Below are 18,203 nucleotides of genomic sequence, written 5' to 3'. Positions count from 1 at the left end.
TTCCCCTTCCTCTTCCCCTCCCCTCCCCTCCCCTCCCCCTCCCCTCCCCCTCCCCCTCCCCTCCCCCTCCCCCTCCCCTCCCCCTCCCCTCCCCCTCCCTTCCCCCTCCCCTCCCCCTCCCCCTTCCCCTTCCCTCCCTCCTGCTCTCCTATGCCTTCCTGCCCTTTCTTCCTCTCATAGCCAGAAGGCTGGGTATGTGACTCAAGAGATAGACCACTTGCCTAATCAGTGCCAAATCACTGAGTTCAAACCCCCAGTACTGCCAAAACAACCCCCAAACAAACATCAATGACAATTAATTACTTACTTTTTCTAAGTACAGTTGAGAAGACCATGATACTGTTTCTGCAATGAAGAGTAGTAGGTACATGTTTTAGAACACAGAGAATAGGTTGAATTTTTTTTTTTTTAATACTGCAGAAGCTGGGTGCCAGTGGCTCACACTTGTAATCCTAGTTAATCAGGAGGCTGAGATCTGAGAATTGCAGTTGGAAGGTAGCCTAGGCAGAAAATCTGTGACACTCTTATCTCTAGTTAACCAGCAGAACAAAAAGCTGGAAGTGGTAGAGTGCCAATCTTGAATGAAAAAGTTTAGGGAGATCTGGAGGCCCTGAGTTCAAACCCCAGTACCAGTGCGTACATGTGTCGTGTGTGTACACACACACACACACACACACACACACACACACACACACACATTGCTGCTTGAGGCACCTGAAATGCCTCCCATGCTAATATGATAAATATTCTGTATTCAATAAAGGTTAAGCAGAATCAGTCATCTAGAGCACATCCTAATGGCCACTAGGAATCAAACCGGCTTATTTTCTTACTGTCAGCTCACTGTTAACTTCAGTATTTCAGAGCCCTGATTGTGACTTGCTATTTTTCCTTGATTACTCCTTGTGGGCCAGAAGGGGGCCTCTTGAGCATTGAGCCTGGACCTATCCCCCAAGCTTTCAGATGATTATGGGTTTTCTAGGGTTTGCTGCACTGGACTACAATCCAGTAGTGGGCTCTGACCTTTCACTTGAAGCTTCCTCCAGAGGCTAAGGCTTGCTGGCCACATCTGTGCTGCAGACCTGGCCTGAGGGAGTGCTTCCATATGCTAACCTCCTCCTGAGGTCCTTCCCTTGGGGTGAAGTTCTGCTGCAAAGATCTAGGATGCAAGAGCAAGAGGAAGTATAGGTCAACTTCCTGTGGGCTTGTATAGTTTGTTTTGCTCCTTCTCCGTACATTGGCTACCAGCTAAATGTGGCTTTTCTTCCCTCTTCAGAATTCAAATGGGATTTACACTGGCTTCATTAAAGTGCAGATGGAACTCTGCAAACCTTCACAGACTTCTCCCAGCCCGGGGAAACTCGCTCCCAGCTGCATGAACACGCTTCATATCAGCAGCACGAACACCGTGGGAGAAGTGATCGAGGCCTTGCTCAAAAAGTTTCTCGTGACCGAGAGCCCGGCCAAGTTTGCACTTTATAAGCGCTGTCACAGGGAAGACCAAGGTATTGCTGGGTGCTTAAGGTGACGTGGGCTCTGCTTCTATGTCTCTCAGCCTCATGAACAGAAGGATGACTGATGCATGTATGTGTGTCAGATGGTGTCAGATTCCTGGGGCAGATTCTGGAAATAGTATGATTATTTGCTGTTGTCTGGCTGTTCACATTTTTTGAGATGAGGAGCTGTGGGTCTGAGGGGTATAGAGACACCTGTGTAGCAGACATTTCTGGAAGATGTGGATATATGTACGGAGGGCAGATTTTTTCCCCTCCCCCAAACCTGGGGCTTGGGACTCAGGGCCTGAGCACTGTTCCTGGCTTCCTTTTTCTTAAGGCTAGCACTCTACCACTTAAGTCACAGCGCCACTTCCGGCTTTTTCTGTGTATGAGGTGCTGAGGAATTGAACCCAGGGCTTCATGCATGCTAGGCAAGGACTTTACCACTAAGCCACATTCCCAGCCCCTGTTGTTGTTTTTTTGGTGTTGTTATTTTTGTTTGGATTTTTATTGCCAGTCCTGAGGCTTGAACTCAGGGCCTAGGCATTGTCCCTGGGTGTTTTTGCTCAAGGCTAGCACCCTACCACTTGAGGCACAGCTCCAGTTTAAGCTTTTTGCTGGTTATTTGGAGATTAGAGGCTCAGGGACTCTCCTACCCACGTTGGCTTGGAACTGCAATCCTCAGATTTCAGCCTCCTGAGTAAGGAGGATTGCAAGTGTGAGCCAAGTGGCACCTGGCCAGAAGGCAGCTTTGATGGGGACTGGTGTTGGTGCTGATGCCCTCTAGGAACTAAAGGATATTTGCAGGCTTGAAGTTCTCAGTAGCACAGCTCATGTTTGTTATTCATCTGCACACTTATTCACCCGGTGGACCTGCCAACCTTTGACACCCCAAGGATGGGGAGGCCCGTGTGTGTCACAGTACTTGAAACTTTAGGAACATCTAAAACCAGGTAAATGTAATTTTCCACTGGAGCTTGGGTGTCTGAACTACATGCCCACCTTTGTTGACTAAAAAGAATATCCACTTACTGAATGAAATGGAATAGAATATTTTGGTTAAGACAGTTGAGCAGAAATTGATGCTAGTTGTAGACAACAGCCACTTAGTGATTCTCTGTGCTAATTTAGAAATGGTACCTGCACACAGGAGACCGTTTAAGCTTCTCTGGTTTTGCTGGGTAAACTAAAGCTACCTAGGCCACGACAGTAACATCTATCAATTTCCCAGGATAAAATGGATCTAGCTGCTGAGTGTGCGTACATTTGCTGAGCACAGGCAGCATGAGGGAGGTCCTGTAATATAAATACAGAGATACCCAGGTCAGGGTTCCTATTCTCCAGAGACCACAGGTGGAGCCTAGGGCGAAGGCATGTGTCACAGGAAATTGTCACCTACAATGAAGCCGTATCTGGAAGTATCAGAGCAATTCAGAGAAGCTCAGCTTATCTTGCCATTGTCTTTGGACTAGAGCCATGTGATCTGAAAGGGATACCATCCTGATGAAACTTTACCCTCATGACTGGCAAATCACTCATTACTACCCAGCTCTGTGTGTGTGTGTGTGTGTGATGTGTGTGTGTGTGTGATGTGTTGGTGCATCAGTGTGTGTGTGTGTGTGTGTGTGTGTGTGTGTGATGAGACAGAAAGCTATGCTTGAAGCCACCAGAGTTTGTATTCAGATTGCTTAGGTTGTAACTAGCAGGTTTTCTTTAGTCTGCTCCTATAGCTTTGAACTCACATTCTTTTGATGATGATATAGTTTCTTTTTTTTTTTTTTAAAGCTGTCCCCTCCCCTTTCTTAATGTGGTCGTGGGGCACTTTCCTCAGTTTTTGTGCTCAAGGCTAGCACTGTACCACTTAAGCCACAGTTCCACTTCTGGCTTTCTCTTTTTTGGTATTTAGTTGTAGAGAAAGAGTGGTGGATTTTACTACCCACGCTGGCTTCCAACCACAGTCCTCAAATCTCAGCCTCCTGAATAGGATTACAGACTTGAGCTTTGGGTGCCCAGCTTTGAAATCCTTTTCAAAAGTTTCTTGTTTGGGGGCTGGGAATGTGGCTTAGTGGTAGAGTGCTTGCCGAGCATGCATGAAGCCCTGTGTTCATTACTCAGCACCACATAAACAGAAGATGCTGGAAATGGTGCTGTGGCTCAAGAGGTAGAGTGCCAGCTTTGAGTAAAAAGAAGCCAGGGACAGTGCTCAGGCCCTGAGTTCAAGCCCCAGGACTGGCAAAAAAAAAAAAAAGTTCTCTTGTTTTGCTTTCTAAAAGGAACAGAATTATAGGGCTGGAGACTGTGGCTCAAGTGGTTGAGGGCTTGTCTAGCAAGGCAAAGGCCTTAGTTTAAACCCCTCAGTATTGCATACATGAGTGAATGAGAAAGAAAGAAACGTTATTCTAAGCATCTATGGGAACTTATATCTATTTAAATTTATTCTTGGAAATCAGCTTTTTCTTAATTTTTTATTGCTATCATAAAGGTGTTGTACAGAGGGGTTACAGTTATATAAGTCCGGTAATGAGTACCTTCTTTTTGGACAATGTTACTCCTTCCCTTACTCTCATGTTTTTCCCTCATATCCTCACCCACAAATTTTATAGTTCATTTTCAACATAGTGTCCAGTGAGTACCATTGCTGCACTGGTTGCCTCCCCTAAGCCTCCCAAAGACATATAAAAGAACAAACAAAACAAAAAGGAAAGAACATAAAAACAGCAAAAAACAAAAACAAAACTAACCAACCAACAAACAAAAAATCCCTGTCATTTTCATTTCCGGGAGGGAGATTGGTTTTTTTCTAAGCAAGACCTAGGGTTCTGTTGGGCAGGTTGGGTGGAATGGAGTAGCTGTTGTTGTCCCCCTGTGGGGTCTTGGCAGAGGGGAGGGGGAGGATGGGGACTTGAAGGCTGGGGAGCTGGGGGCTGTTGCTGTGACCTGGAGGAAGGGTCTGAAATGCTGTTCTGTAACATGTGCTTGTTTCCTCACCCAGTCTACGCCTGCAAACTCTCAGACCGGGAGCACCCTCTCTACCTGCGTTTGGTGGCAGGGCCCAGAACAGACACGCTTAGTTTTGTTCTTCGAGAACATGAAATTGGAGAGGTAAGCAATGTGCCTCATAGCTTTGAGCCATATGGAACAGCTGGCTCTGTTTTATTGCTCTAGTCTAAGGATGAGCAGGGAGGAGGGAAGGAGGGGGGAGGTAGAAAGAAGGGAGAGAGGAGAGAGAGCTGAATTGTCAGAAAGGAACCTAAAAGGTTAGCCTGCAGTGTGATTCTCTTACAACACTGGAGTGCTCTGTGCCTTCCAGAAGAAGGAAATAAAATTTTTACTTTAGCATTTTTTTAATAGACAGTCGTTTTCACCCCCTTCTTACCTCCAAATTACTCTCATCCAGCTGAACTTTGAAAACTGACACTCTCCATATGTCTGTACCGAAGACCAGTCTCCAGGCGAATTTCCTGCTAAAGGGAAATAAAAGGAAGCCTGATCTCTTTACCATAAAAGACAGAGAACTTTCTGGTACTTTTTATTCTCCCTTTGCCCTAACAATGAGAAGCTGTTTACAGATGCATCCTTTGCTGTGTTCCCTCTGGGGAGGGCTGGATGCAGGGCAGTTCATTTGAAGGTAGAAGCACACCGGACTGTCTGGAGATCCCAGTGTCACCTTGAAAGGACACTTGAGCAGACCTTTCACGTTCTACATCTGTCTTGGAAGTGTTGGTTTAGTGCATTTTCTCATGTGTGCAGTGAGCATGTGTTTCTTGGTTAAAAGTTAGGGGACCAGGACTGTGCTTTGTATTGTTCATTAGAAGTAGAGCCCAGCCTTGGGTGAGTCCTCTCGTCTTGTGTAAAGTGGAACTAAATGCTTTAAAAGGCAGTTTTGAGTTCCAAATTAGAGTGTATCTAGACAAGGTAAATAGTGTGTTTACATATAACAAGTTAGAATTGATTCAGGGCATTTTAGGAAGATAGTAATTTTAGGAAGTTTTGAAATTAAGAAAAAATTCTGGTATTTTGATGCTTTAAAGAAATTCAAGCTCTCATTTTGGGACAAAGCTAGGAGCCTAGCTAGACACATTAGCATGGCAGCTTCAACACTTTATTTATATATGTAATTATGTATTATTTATGGTGTCTGTCCTGAGGCTTGGGGCCTGGGCTTTGTCTCTGAGCTTCTTTTTTGCTTAAGGTTAGCTCTCTACCACTCGACAGCTCCACTTCTGGTGTTTTGTGAGGGGTGAGGGTGGGGGTGTGTGTGGTAGATTACCCGAGATAAGAGTCGTAGGTACTAATACTAGACGTTTTATATTTCGCATAGTTGAGTACATCTAGAGCAAAATTATAATGGAATTATGATTTGAATTTGGCATCATGTTTTAATGTTCCAGTGTGTTCTCAAATATTCGAATGTGTGGAAACTGAACAGAAGTGACAGACTAACCACAGTACCTTGGAGAGGGAAAGAGAAGATATTTTACAATGTCTTTATTTGAAAGGTTTTATCATATGTGAAAAGTTACTTTTTTGTTGTTTGGTTTTGTTTTTTGCCAGTCCTGGGGCTTGAACTCAGGGCCTGAGCACTGTCCCTGGCTTCTTTTTGCTCAAGGCCTAGCACTCTACCACTTGAGCCACAGCACCACTTCTGGCTTTTTCTATGTATGTGGTGCTGAGGAATCGAACCCAGGGCTTCATGTATATGAGACGAGCACTTTACCACTAGGTCATATTCCCAGCCCCAAAGTTACTTTTTTTTTAAATTGGCAGACTAAGAGGAAGTTCAGCACTGCAACTCCATGTTTCTCACTTTCTTTGATTCAGTTTCCGCTCACCTCCAGGGCACTTTCCAGCAGTGGCCCACTTGGTGGCTGTCTTGCTCCACTTTGCTACACTTCTACATTGGGTTGTCTGGAGTCTCGGCCTTGCAAGTGATTTCTCAGCCAGGATACCACCAGGTCCTTTTTGAGAGGGGATGATGTATTTGAAAATCAACGTAACATCCCAGATGATGCCAAATATTTTCCTTGACATTCTCTTGCTTTAGTTCAGATATAGAGTCTTCTAAGTACTAGATGATGTTAGGGAAACAGAGCCCAGGGCTTTTAAGGGCAAGCTATCGCCCCAAGTAGTAAGTACCTAGCTGCAATGTAGGTAAGGCGCGCAGAAGGTAGATAGTACGTGTTTAATTACAGTCATTTAAAAATCTTGGGCATGGCGGGGTGTGATGGCGCCTACCAGTAATCTCAGCACTTTGCAGGCTGAGGCAGCAGGATTTTGAGTTGTACCCTGTCTCAAAAATCAACAACAACAACAACAACAAAAAGAACCCTAGGCACTCGTGGCACATACCTATAATCCTAGCGACTTTGGAGGCAAAGTTGGAAGGATCATAGTTCCAGACCAGACCAGGAAGAAAAGTCCTGAGACTTGCTCTCAGTGGAAGAAGTGGGGGTGGTGGCAGGTGTCTGGTACCCCAGCAGTGATGTGAAACATGAGGTCCAGGCACACGTAGATAAAACAGGTGGCTTGCAAAACTGTTCGGGAGGCGATGAGTTGAGTGTGGGAGGGGGAGAGAAGGAAGGCCGTGTGGGTGATGACTATGTTACCATGCAGGGATTGAAGTAGAGCTCAAGGTTCGGAGGTCAGAGTTCTTGGTGGGGAGTGAGGGAAGGGTCCGGTGGAGCTGTACTGTCTATCAGCTTTATTGAGAGCCACCTTGGAGAACAGAGACTAGAAGAGGAGTAAGGGGCACTTGAACTTAGCTTAGCTAAGGTGAGAATAGGATGAGGAATCAGCGCTTCTGATACCTCGGCTAAGGTGATGGCATGTTATGAAAGGTTGGTCTGAGGGCAGCCATATTCCATGTGGTTATTATCAGCATTCCTGCCTGGTGTGGTGACTGCTGAGCATGGCGCTGTAATACCTGCAATCCCAGTGCTCCCAAGACTAAGGCAGGAGGATCTCAGTTCAAAGCCAGCCTGGGCTGCATAGCCAGATGGTTTCCCAAAGGTGGGGCGAGGGGAAGTTGGCCTTGTCTGGACTCTATAGGACACCTGGCATTTCTCTCTCTCCAATTCTGTTACAGTGGGAAGCCTTCAGCCTTCCAGAACTGCAGAATTTCCTGCGCATCTTGGACAAGGAAGAGGACGAGCAGTTGCAGAACCTGAAGAGACGCTATACAGCATACAAACACAAGCTGGAGGAAGCACTCAGCGAGGTGTGGAAGCCTGGTTAACACGCCAGGCCTCCGCCAGGAAGGAAGGCTCTACCCAGGACACATGTACAAGAGCAGCAAGCGTGTCTCTCCTCAGAGAGCTGAGCCTGTGCCCATGATGCTAGCATCCTCCCCTCTTCTCTCTGGTCACACAGCGTGGGGAGCATTCTAGAGTGAGGGAAGCATGAACTCTGGGTTGAGTTTTCCATATTTTCCTATAGCTATTTTCATTCTGTGGTGATGTTAAGTGTTAAGGGTGTGCAAATGACTATTGAAAAGCGTAAGGAGGAATCTCTCAGAATCCTTTGTCTGATGTTGAAACTACCTGTCTGTGTGCTGTCTGCTAACTATCAGAGGAGTCTCTTCATGTGAACAGAAAGGCACCGGAATGTAGGAACTCTGGGGGATGGGGGAAGGTTTTCTAGGAGTTTGACAAAGAAAGTAAAGAGCAAGTTTGGTAGAAGGCCTGAGGAGGTAAGGATGAATGGAGGTGGTGTGGCTAAAAGTTGGTGGTAGAGGAAGAAGGTGTATTGGCTTGTAAATGAGTTAAAAACATTCAGAATTGAGATGTTAAATCCATTTTAGGATTGCTTGCTTTTCTGGTAGGTGAAATATGGAGACAGAGCGAAAGAGGAGCTAAACCCAAAGGAGGGAGGACCTGTGAACTCTGCAGTTGACCAGAGTCAGGTAGGGATCGGAGAGCTTGCCTGGAGGTGGACCTGACAAGCTTGTGTGGCTCCACCTCTGTGCATCAGACCCTTGGTCCTGCCCTCTTGTAGTGGACAGTCCTGTGGGTGTGGTGTCTGTGTAGGCGGAGCTTGACCATTTGATGACTCCTGTCAAGTTATATAATTTTACCCCTCCCCTCAGGTTGCCTTCAAAGTTGAAAGGGAATTTGGGTCAGGGCAGCTCTTTTCCCTCTTGATTGTTAGCTAGGAAATTAACCCACAGCAAACTCTTGTGACAATCATTTTCTTCCATTTTATTCCATCCTTTTCATGCTCTTCCCCTTTTGTTTTTCCTTCCCTTCTCTCCCAGAGCCCCTCTCTTTTGTTTCCTGTCCTTTTCTGTTAAATTTGAAGTCTGTTCGCATATGCTGATTCGAGGCCCAGTACTCTTCACATCCTCAGTTCTAAGGGATTTGACTGAGTAGGAAGCCTCAAGGGAGGAGAGGCCACCTCAGGCATTTGTTATGGACATTATTTTAATGCAAGTGCATGTTCTTCCAACCAAAGAAATGCATGTGCAATAGAAGCAAGCCTTCCTTCAAACAGGCACAGTCACCTCCTTTTCTGCAGCTACTTACAAATTTGAGGACACAGGGGAAATTGTGCTATGGTTTTAGAGGCCTTACAGGCAATCTACTTTTAGTCTAGATTGTTGTTATTATTGTTGTTGTTCTTTATAAATTCCCAAGGAATTGTTAACACATTGGTGACACCTAATGGATTCTTTTTGAAATTCCAAGAAGGTGCTTCAGTTCTTTGCCTCTTAAGTGAACTGTGCCTTTGATTGCATTATCTGTTTCTTGGGGGCTCAGTAGACTCATCAGAGAATAACCCATCCCGTTGGAGACAAGAGTCTGGTGTTGGTTATATACTGAGCCCCCTACGCTATGGAGACAATCAGATCTTCCCAAGCTTTTAAGGAAAGTGGGGGGTGGGGTAGAACTAGCTATAAAATATGTATGGCACATCTTGTTTAATTTTGCATGTGACTTCTTTCTAGTGCATTGATGAGGTTTTAGTGACTGTCACCTAACACTTTGCCTTTATTATCAGGGAATGCCTTCATGATTTTGTACTGGTTTTACTATTCAGCTGATGCCTTGGGTTCGAATATACCATTGTCAACCACCTGCTCTTTTAATTACTCATCCCAGTAAACTTAGAGTCAGGGAAGCATTTGTTTCTCAGATGAAGACACTGTTAGAACCTAAAGTAGCAGCTGATGGGTATCTGTGAATTTTTTTTTTTTTTTTACTTGAAGTAGATTGTTGAATATGGGCATCTTCGTCTGTAAGCCAGAACCTCGTGCACTGTCATGTGCTATGTACAAGTTGCTATTGGAAAATGTTTCTGTACTCAGATTTGGTCAGTTCATGATGTTTTGAAGACTGACGGTTCTCTCCCAAACACTGGTCCCTACAGTGGCAATTTTAATGTGTAGAAGAAGAAAGAAGGCCCTGAAGGCCAAGATTAAGCACCATTGTACAAATCCTAATGCCAAATGCAACTGAGCTTTACTGTAATACTGTTCTCTCTTCACAGTGTGATGTCACAGGGATGGTAAACATGAAGGGGGTCTTGCAGGAGAGCATTTTAAGTCGCACAAGTAAAAAGTTATAATATTTATAATTTTGGTAAGTTTGTTTTATTTTTATAGGGAAGATTTTTTTTCTCCCCTAAAGTTGATTCTGGAATGGCAAAATTGTTTCCATTATTAAAAATCGAAGTTGCTAGCTGATGTTTGTGTGATTTTATTTGTGGATACTATGCTAGATTTTAAAAAGGTCACAAGAGTTTAATCAACTTTTTCCAGATACACAGAAGTGGGTGCCAGAATTCAGCAGATTTTTACAAGGTATTTTGGGAGAGGGCATTTGGGAGAGGGCATGGTGACATCTCCCAAGAGTCTTTTTCTGTTTTTTTTTTTTTTTTTTTTTTTTTTAAAGAAAGTTGAATAATTGTACAAAGGAATTTATCATAATAGCTATATAACGTACTTTGATTAAATTCATTCTATGTTATTCTTTCTTAGCCTCACTCTCCTCCCCTTCCTTTTTTTTGTTTTTTGTTTTGTTGTTGTTAGTGGGTTGTGGGACTTGGAGCTCAGGGCCTGGGCGCTGTCCCTGAGCTCTTTTGCTCAAGGCTAGCACTATACTACTGAGCCACAACAACACTTCCAGTTTTCTGTGATTAATTGGAGATAATAATCTCAAAAAATTTCCGGCCAAAGCTCAGATCTCAGCCTCCTGAGTAGCCAGGATTACAAGCATGAGCCACTGGCACCCAGTACCCCTTCCTTTTTAAGTTTTCAATAGGCTATTATGCTGTTTCATACCCTCTCCCTCATACTTACCCTTGAATGCACCACTTTTGACATAGGGTAAGTATTTGTATGTCTTACACTCTGGGAATAGAGAGTGGGAACTGTAGCCTGGTTGGGTCACATGGCTCTCTGGTCTACCTCTGTGCTTGCTGTAGTGAAGGTTCTTGGTACTCTGCTGCCCCCTGGTGGGGTTGTGGAAACAGCCCAGGCTATTGGTAGTGGTGGTGGTGGGGAACCATTAGGTACTTACTATAGCTGATCAGATACTCTGATAGCATTTCTTTCGTCAGTCTAGGTTGGGAGTTCAACCTGGGTTAAAACGCAAGGTTCAGGGTGAATGTTAAAAGAAACTTGTTTCTAGTTAATAGCTTTTTATTTTTTATTTATTTATTTATTTTTTGGCCAGTCCTGGGCCTTGGACTCAGGGCCTGAGCACTGTCCCTGGCTTCTTCCCGCTCAAGGCTAGCACTCTGCCACTTGAGCCACAGCGCCGCTTCTGGCGGTTTTCTGTATATGTGGTGCTGGGGAATCGAACCTAGGGCCTCGTGTATCCGAGGCAGGCACTCTTGCCACTAGGCTATATCCCCAGCCCCAGTTAATAGCTTTTTAGTAATTTTAGTTATTTATTCATTTTGGTGTGTGTGGTATTAGGGTACTACAAAAACATTCCAGCTTGCAAGGAAGATGCTCTACCACCTGAGTCATGCTCACAGCAGAGAATATTCTTTCTTACATTGCAAATAACATAGAATTACTGTGACTCTGTACCTTTTGGTTTTAGTTCATGTATCCTGGCTTGTAACTTCCTCCCAAGGGCAAGCCATAGAAATGAGATTTGTTTTCCCCAAGGCATGTTGTAGAAAGTAATCATCCCCTACCTGACTGGCTTGAAGCTACCTCCAAAGACATTTCTTTGGGCTGTGGGTATAGCTCAGTGGTTAAGAGTGCTTGCCTAGCATGTGCAGGGTCTTTGGTTCCCGTTGCCTCTAAAGTAGCAGCTTTTTATGTCTGATACATATCATAAGACTCCCATTCCAGAAGTGGTTCTGCCAATACCTGGAAGGAAGGAATGCTGCTCTGAGAAGCCAACAATAATCTGAACAGACAGGCTTTGCTGGGTCATACTCTTGTTGTCATATTTCCACACAGTTGTCTGGTCTCCCATCATGCCTATGAAATACCCCAAAGTGTCAGGCTCAGAGAGCTTTTGGATCTTTGCACACACAGAAGTTCCTGGAGCCTGATGTATCTCACCCCTAGCATCTCTTCATCTGTGTCCTTTCTAATATACTTCATGATAGATCATTAAACATAAACAGGAGTTGCTCCAAGTCCTGTGAGATGTTATGTGGTCAGCTAGTTGAATCTAAGGAGTGAGTCATGGGCATCCCAAATTATTATGGTGAATCAGAGGCTCACCTGTTAACAGGTGAATCAACTGGTGCTTTCAGTTAGTATCTGGCGTACAGGATACATTCTTGGGGACTGAGTCCTCAATCTGAATTAGATGAGAGCCTAGATCTTGCTGGTATCTCCTGTGGAACTGATTGCTTGTTTGCTAAGGACAAATCTTCACACCTTTTTTTTTTTTTTGGTGGGGTGGTGGCTCTAGTTTGAGTTAAGTTTTCCTTTAGTGTCATCCAGTTGTGAAATCCATGGTGTAACACTGCATTGGTGTGCCGCCAGATGAGCCTAATGAGGGCGTTTTGTTTTCCTATGTGGGGAGAGAGTTTTCATCATTCTACTAGCCAGTGCCAACAAGGGGCTAGCCATGTGCCAGGCATTCATATAAATGTACTCCCAGTGAGGTAGCTAGTGTTACTATCTCCATCTTACAGGGAGGAAACCCAGTGAGTGGCAGAGACAGTGTTGCCTAGTGTCTCCCTCCATCTGTCTGTGACCTGTTGTTTTGTTTTTTAGGAAGGGAGGTGGTGGGGTTTTTTTGTGGTTGTTTGGTTGGTTTGCAACCAAGGTGATTGAGTATATGCACAGTAAGTCTCGCAGAAAGTTAAGCTCAAGCTGCGAGAATGGGAAAAAGCAATGGTTAGGATCTGCTGGAAGAGATTTCAAGACAGAATGGGTTGCCAATTCTTTTCACATGAACAGCCTTCAGAACTACAGAAGTATCAAGTTTTTCTCTTCCAGTTTGATAAATATTTTATATGATCAGAGGCATAAAGGCAGGGCACCTTTGTGTTTCTTCCTTTCCTAAGAGTATCTTCCTTTGGTCTCACTATGTGTGACTGCCTAGAGACCTGTTTAATTTGTCATGTTCCAGTGTATTTTAGATCTAGCTCACACATATAGAACATGTGCCACTTATCTCTGAGCTTGGCTTGCTTTGTTTAACATGATTTGTTCTGGGTTTTATCTATCTCCCCACAGATGATGTAATATTATTCTTCCTACTGGCTGTGTAAAATTCCATTGTGTATACATAGCACACTTTTTGGATCCACTCATCTATTGTAGGGCATCTGGGCTGTTTCCATAGATATTGAGTTTTGAAAGCCAGATTTTTATTTTCCTGCACCAGAACCATGCCCTAAGAATCATCCCTTTTGTCTGGTTTTGGTTTTGGTTTTATGGTGGTACTGGGCTGTGGTGATACTGAATTCAGAGTTTCATGCTCTTACTTGGCTTTTTGCCACTCTACCACTAGCTATTTTTATATAAATGGCTTATATCTAATGTTTTTTTTTTTTTAACTTACCAAATGCTAAGCCTGGAATTCTACAAGCTAAAGTGATACAGAATTTTACACAAAAACCTGGAAAGAGGCTTGCTGGACTGATTCAGGCCTAGAAAGGACTTCTTTTTCCTTCTGTACTGGGATTTGAACTCAGAGACTTGGGACTAACTTGACTGGTGCTCTTCCACTTGAGCTACACTACCTGTTTTCTCTTGGAGATGGGAGTTACCAATTCACCAGCAAAAACTTAAGAAGCTGAATGTCACTAACATGGATTTTATGCTCAGCACTTGCAAAGAAAAAGAGACAAAATATCTTTATGTGAGTTCTGTACCCATATGTGTATGACTTCTATAAATAGAATCAAGAATAGAAATTGCAGAGAGATATAGCATTTATTAGAAAAGATGAAATGTGGGGCTGGCAATGTGACTCAGCAGTAGAGTGCTTGCCTAGTATGCATGAAGCTCTCCATTCCTCAGTGCCGCATAAACAGAAAAAGCTGGAAGTGGCGCTGTGGCTCAAGTGGTAGAATGCTGGCCTTGAGCCAAAAGTAGCCAGGAACAGTGTTCAGGCCCTGAGTCCAAGCCCCAAAACTGGCAAAGAAAGAAAAAAAAAAAGAAAAGATGAAATGTCTCAAATCAATTATTTTAGCTTTCACTTTTAAAAGGTAGGAAAAAGAAACACACTCTCTCTCTCTCTCTCTCTCTCTCTCTCTCTCTCTCTCTCTCTCTCTCTCTCTCTCTAAACTAAAAGCATGCCAAAGAAGAAAGGAGATGATAAAGATAAGGGAGGGGGTTGATAAAATTTTAGAAACACAATGAAACTAAAGGTTCCTTAAGACCATACTGATCAGGAAAGAAAAAATATCAGGAACGAGAGGTGCTTTCACTACAGATTTCACATTGTATTTGCTATGCTCATATTTTAGGTCCTCATATTGAAATGTTTCCTTTAATAATTACTATCACTTTGTTTACTTCCCCTCCCTCAAAGGTAAGTTCTCTTACATGTTTTGTATAGCTTCTGAAGGGTTTGTCGAATGTCACATGTACTTGCGGATACACTTCAGTTACCTGCAGTGTATAACTTCAGTACTGTTTTCTTTCAGTGTTAGACTAAGTGCTCCACCACTAAGTTACACACTCTAACCTAATCTACTTCTTTTAATGAGAATTATGATTATGGAACTTACTGTAACAGTACTAGAGAATTCAGTATAGTATTTAATGTCCTTGTAGTCTATGATTCTTAAAGCCTTCCCTTTAAGAACTATTTTATTTATGTTAGTTTGTCTTGTTCTTTGTGTGAAAAAAACTCTTGAGCTTTTTCATGTTGTTCATTCAGCAAATATTTATAAGCTGCACCACGGTGTTAGACCTAGGGAGATTAAGTGAGAGAGTCATGGGCCCTATCTGTCTCCATGGAAACCAGAGTCCATGTGTACAGCACACTGCCAATTGTCATGGAAATAAAACTCAAGGTGCAATATGTGTATGACCTAGAATATTAAACACATAGCTTTCTTGAGGTCTCAAATTCAGAACTAATGGGGGCATCTGCATCAAGGAAACTGGTTTCTGAGGTCTTTTGGGGGGTAACATGTTTTGTTACAGGTACTCTTGTTGTTTTCTTTATTATGAGAAAAGAACCTTAGGTTTAAAGCTTTCTCCCTAGGTTAAGAATTCATCTTTGGCAAAGATGGAGTTAAAATTTACACCAACAACTATTGTGACTCAAACCCTCTTTCTTTTTCCCCTGTGAAATGGAGGGGAAGCAGTTATTTGCTTACAGCACTGCTGTGGCTAAAATAAGGCAGTGTATGTAAAGAAAGGTCCCTTGTACACTGTCAGTCCTGGTGTGTGCATGGCAGTGGTTTCTAAACCCATGTTCTGTAGTCTTGGGACCTCTTTACTGCTTGCGCCAAAGTGCATGCCTCACACTGGCACTGAAATTCATCTAGATGTCAATCCTCCCCTCCCCCCATATATATTTGGTTTAAAACCTTTTTTTTATAAAAACTTAAAATAGTACATTCCAATAATTCAAATCTTTTGAACCAAAAACATGTCACTTGGATTATAAAATCTTTCACAGTCTGTTGGATTGGGTTTTATTAGATTTTCTGGCCTACCTATCCTGAATCACCCTTCCCCTGACCTGCAAATTCTTTCCTTCTCTTCCAGCTAGGCTAGGGGTGAGCTGCTTAGTAGTATTTGATTTCTGATGTGGAAAGGGCCACACTGTCTTTGTTATGTGTGTGTGTGTGCGTGCGCGCTGCACATTGAACCCAAGGCATCATGTGTGTTAAACCAATGCCCGGCCATTGAGCTGCACTCCTCTAAGTTCAAGTGACCCCGAAACGACATGTAAACTTCATGCACACCTGTTTGCACAATACAGAGTCTTAAGCAGCTAAAAGAAGTAACATAAGCAACACTTTTATGTAGTGCTTATCAATGATTTAGCCTTGTTGATTTGCCTGTTTGCTTCCTTCCATTTTGAAAGCTGTGGATTCTTTTCTTGAATTTCTCTCATGTTCAGTTTTGACTTGTTGCATTTTTGATCAGACATGGTTGAAGAGGAAGCAGAGCAAGGTACATTCGGACCTGGCAGTGGGCACTGCCAAGTGTCTTTAGGTTTTAAAAAATGCATGCTTAGAGAAGGAAATGGCATTAAAAAGAGAACACAAGATCCTAGGGCAATTAGTAGACCAGAAAATCCCATAAGGCCTTCCCTTAGGCTTCACAAAATGTTGCCTTCCCTCCTTGATACATTAGAACCAAGGAGTGTGGTACAGCTGGGACGGTGGTTGCCCAGGCAGGCTTGTGAGTACAAAGGCCAGTGTTAACTGGTGCAGCCCAGAGATGGCTGTGTGCAGTTGTGGCCTGGAGGCCTGGACCTTGCTCTCTAGTCTGTTTTCTCCCGTTATAAAATCTCTACAGATGGTTGTCTCCTTGGAGATCAAACCCTGTTTACTACTTTCTTCTGCCTTTCTGCTAGCTGTAGGACTGAAGTTTCATAAGACAGTTTAGAGACAGGAGAACGCTCTCAGGGAGGATCCTAACTGCAGCGCCCGTAATGCAGGTTCACCGCTGGCTGAACTTACAAAGCAGGATTTTCATGGTGTGACAGGAAGAAGGAAGAGGGCCAGGGTGACTGGGGCTGCAGGTTTTTTTCTCTGCTGTGTGGAGGAGCAGGCAGGCCTCATTCTCTGTGAGCATCTGGGAGAGAGAGTTGAAGGCCGATGGTTGTCTTTGAGAGGTGACTTCAAATTATTCATTCTAGACTGCAGGAGGTCATCTAAATTGTGTTGATTTCAGGCTTAGTCAGATTGCTGCTCCTTTCACCTAGGAAATGAGGAAGACTAGGGATGAGAGTGGGGGGCGGACTGGAGGGAGAAGTATACAATGCAGCCACTTTCCTAGGGAATTAGAACAGAATTACTCATGCTGCATGGAGGCAGCTTAGCGAGCACTGGGAGGAGACGAGGGGAGTGGTGACAGCAGGTGCCTCAGAAAGCAAACCCGCTTCTTGGCATGTTGCAGCTGCCATGGGGCTGCTTCTCTTCCCCCGCGCCAGTGTTAGGGAGTTATGGAGACCCACTGGATTTGTGACTAGAGCCTGTCAGCCAGAGGAGCCTATTAAAATATTTTCCAACAAGTGCTGAGGGCATTTTGGCAACCATTCCACAAAGAGGCGTCTACTTGGGCTGGGACCAAGTGCTTATATATATTTTTTTCCTTTAGATATGTATTTTGAATATTTGAGTATCTTTGGATATGCTTTCCCCTTTGGAGACAAGCTGATTTTCTAATCACTGGACAGCTGTGCCCTGTGCCAGGTACCTGTAGTTAAATGGGTTTTGATAAGAGGCCTGCTCCAGTGTCTCTCTTGTTAAGGCAGTTTTAGTTTTCAGTCGTACGCTACTCCAGATAAGCTGAACGCAACATTTGCTATGAGTATGTTCCATGGGTCAGTTTGAGCGCAGCTCAGCTAGATGGTCCTTACTTGGAGGTTTCTTTTAAAATTGAAAGTTGACTGGGGCAGCACATGCCTGATTTTGTGTGTGTGTGTGTGTGTGCATTTGCATACACATCAGTTATTGAAGCTTGCACTCGGCCTTGTGCCCTCCTCACTCAGCATGTTTACTCATGGCTGAAGTTCTGCTACTTAAGCCACTGGAGAGAAGCTGGATTTGTCTGCTTTGGATGACATAGAATGGTGATCCCTAAATCTGAACCTCCTGAGTAGCTGGGATTACAGGTGTGAACCACACTGGTGGTTGGCATTGTCCAAACCCAACTGGGGGTGAGATGAACTTAAAGCTAGATAATTGAAATTCTGATTAATTTGCTTTGTGAGCTTGGGTAAATTAAGCTGGGGGGTAAAAAACCTGTTTGCATGGGTAAATGCTAAGGAAAAATGAATTAAAAGTCTTTTTCTCTATCTGTTGAGGGTCTATCATCATGAGAGCTGTAAGCTTAGAGGACACGTATAGATTTTGGATCTCAAAGGCATGTAGTCTTAAAATCTCCCTCTTAAAGACTCAGTTTAGGCCGGGTGCTGATGGTTTACTCCAATAATCCTTGCTATTTGGGAGAGGCTGAGATCTGAGGATTGTGGTTCAAAGCCAACCCAAGCAGGAAGTCTGGGGAATTCCTATCTCCAAGTAACCACAAAAAACCAGAAGTGATGCTGTGGCTGAAAATGGTAGAGTATAGGCCTTGAGTGAAAAAGCTAAAGATAG

At 43.8% G+C, this 18,203-nt stretch overlaps 1 protein-coding gene across 1 annotated transcript in view; it reads left to right on the top strand.

The window, feature by feature from the left end:
- Positions 1-10,176, top strand: part of Rassf3 (Ras association domain family member 3) — a 69,862-nt gene extending 59,686 nt beyond the window's left edge. The window contains exons 3-5 of the mRNA XM_048360291.1: positions 1,277-1,505; positions 4,489-4,598; positions 7,582-10,176. Coding sequence (XP_048216248.1) covers positions 1,277-1,505; positions 4,489-4,598; positions 7,582-7,731 — 489 coding nt within the window. The 3' untranslated portion in view covers positions 7,732-10,176. The remainder of the gene's footprint in view (positions 1-1,276; positions 1,506-4,488; positions 4,599-7,581) is intronic.
- Positions 10,177-18,203: the final 8,027 nt, after the last annotated feature.

This window comes from Perognathus longimembris, chromosome 1, assembly GCF_023159225.1.
Source record: "Perognathus longimembris pacificus isolate PPM17 chromosome 1, ASM2315922v1, whole genome shotgun sequence".
Lineage (NCBI taxonomy): Eukaryota > Metazoa > Chordata > Mammalia > Rodentia > Heteromyidae > Perognathus > Perognathus longimembris.
This window is presented reverse-complemented; position numbering and strand designations above follow the sequence as displayed.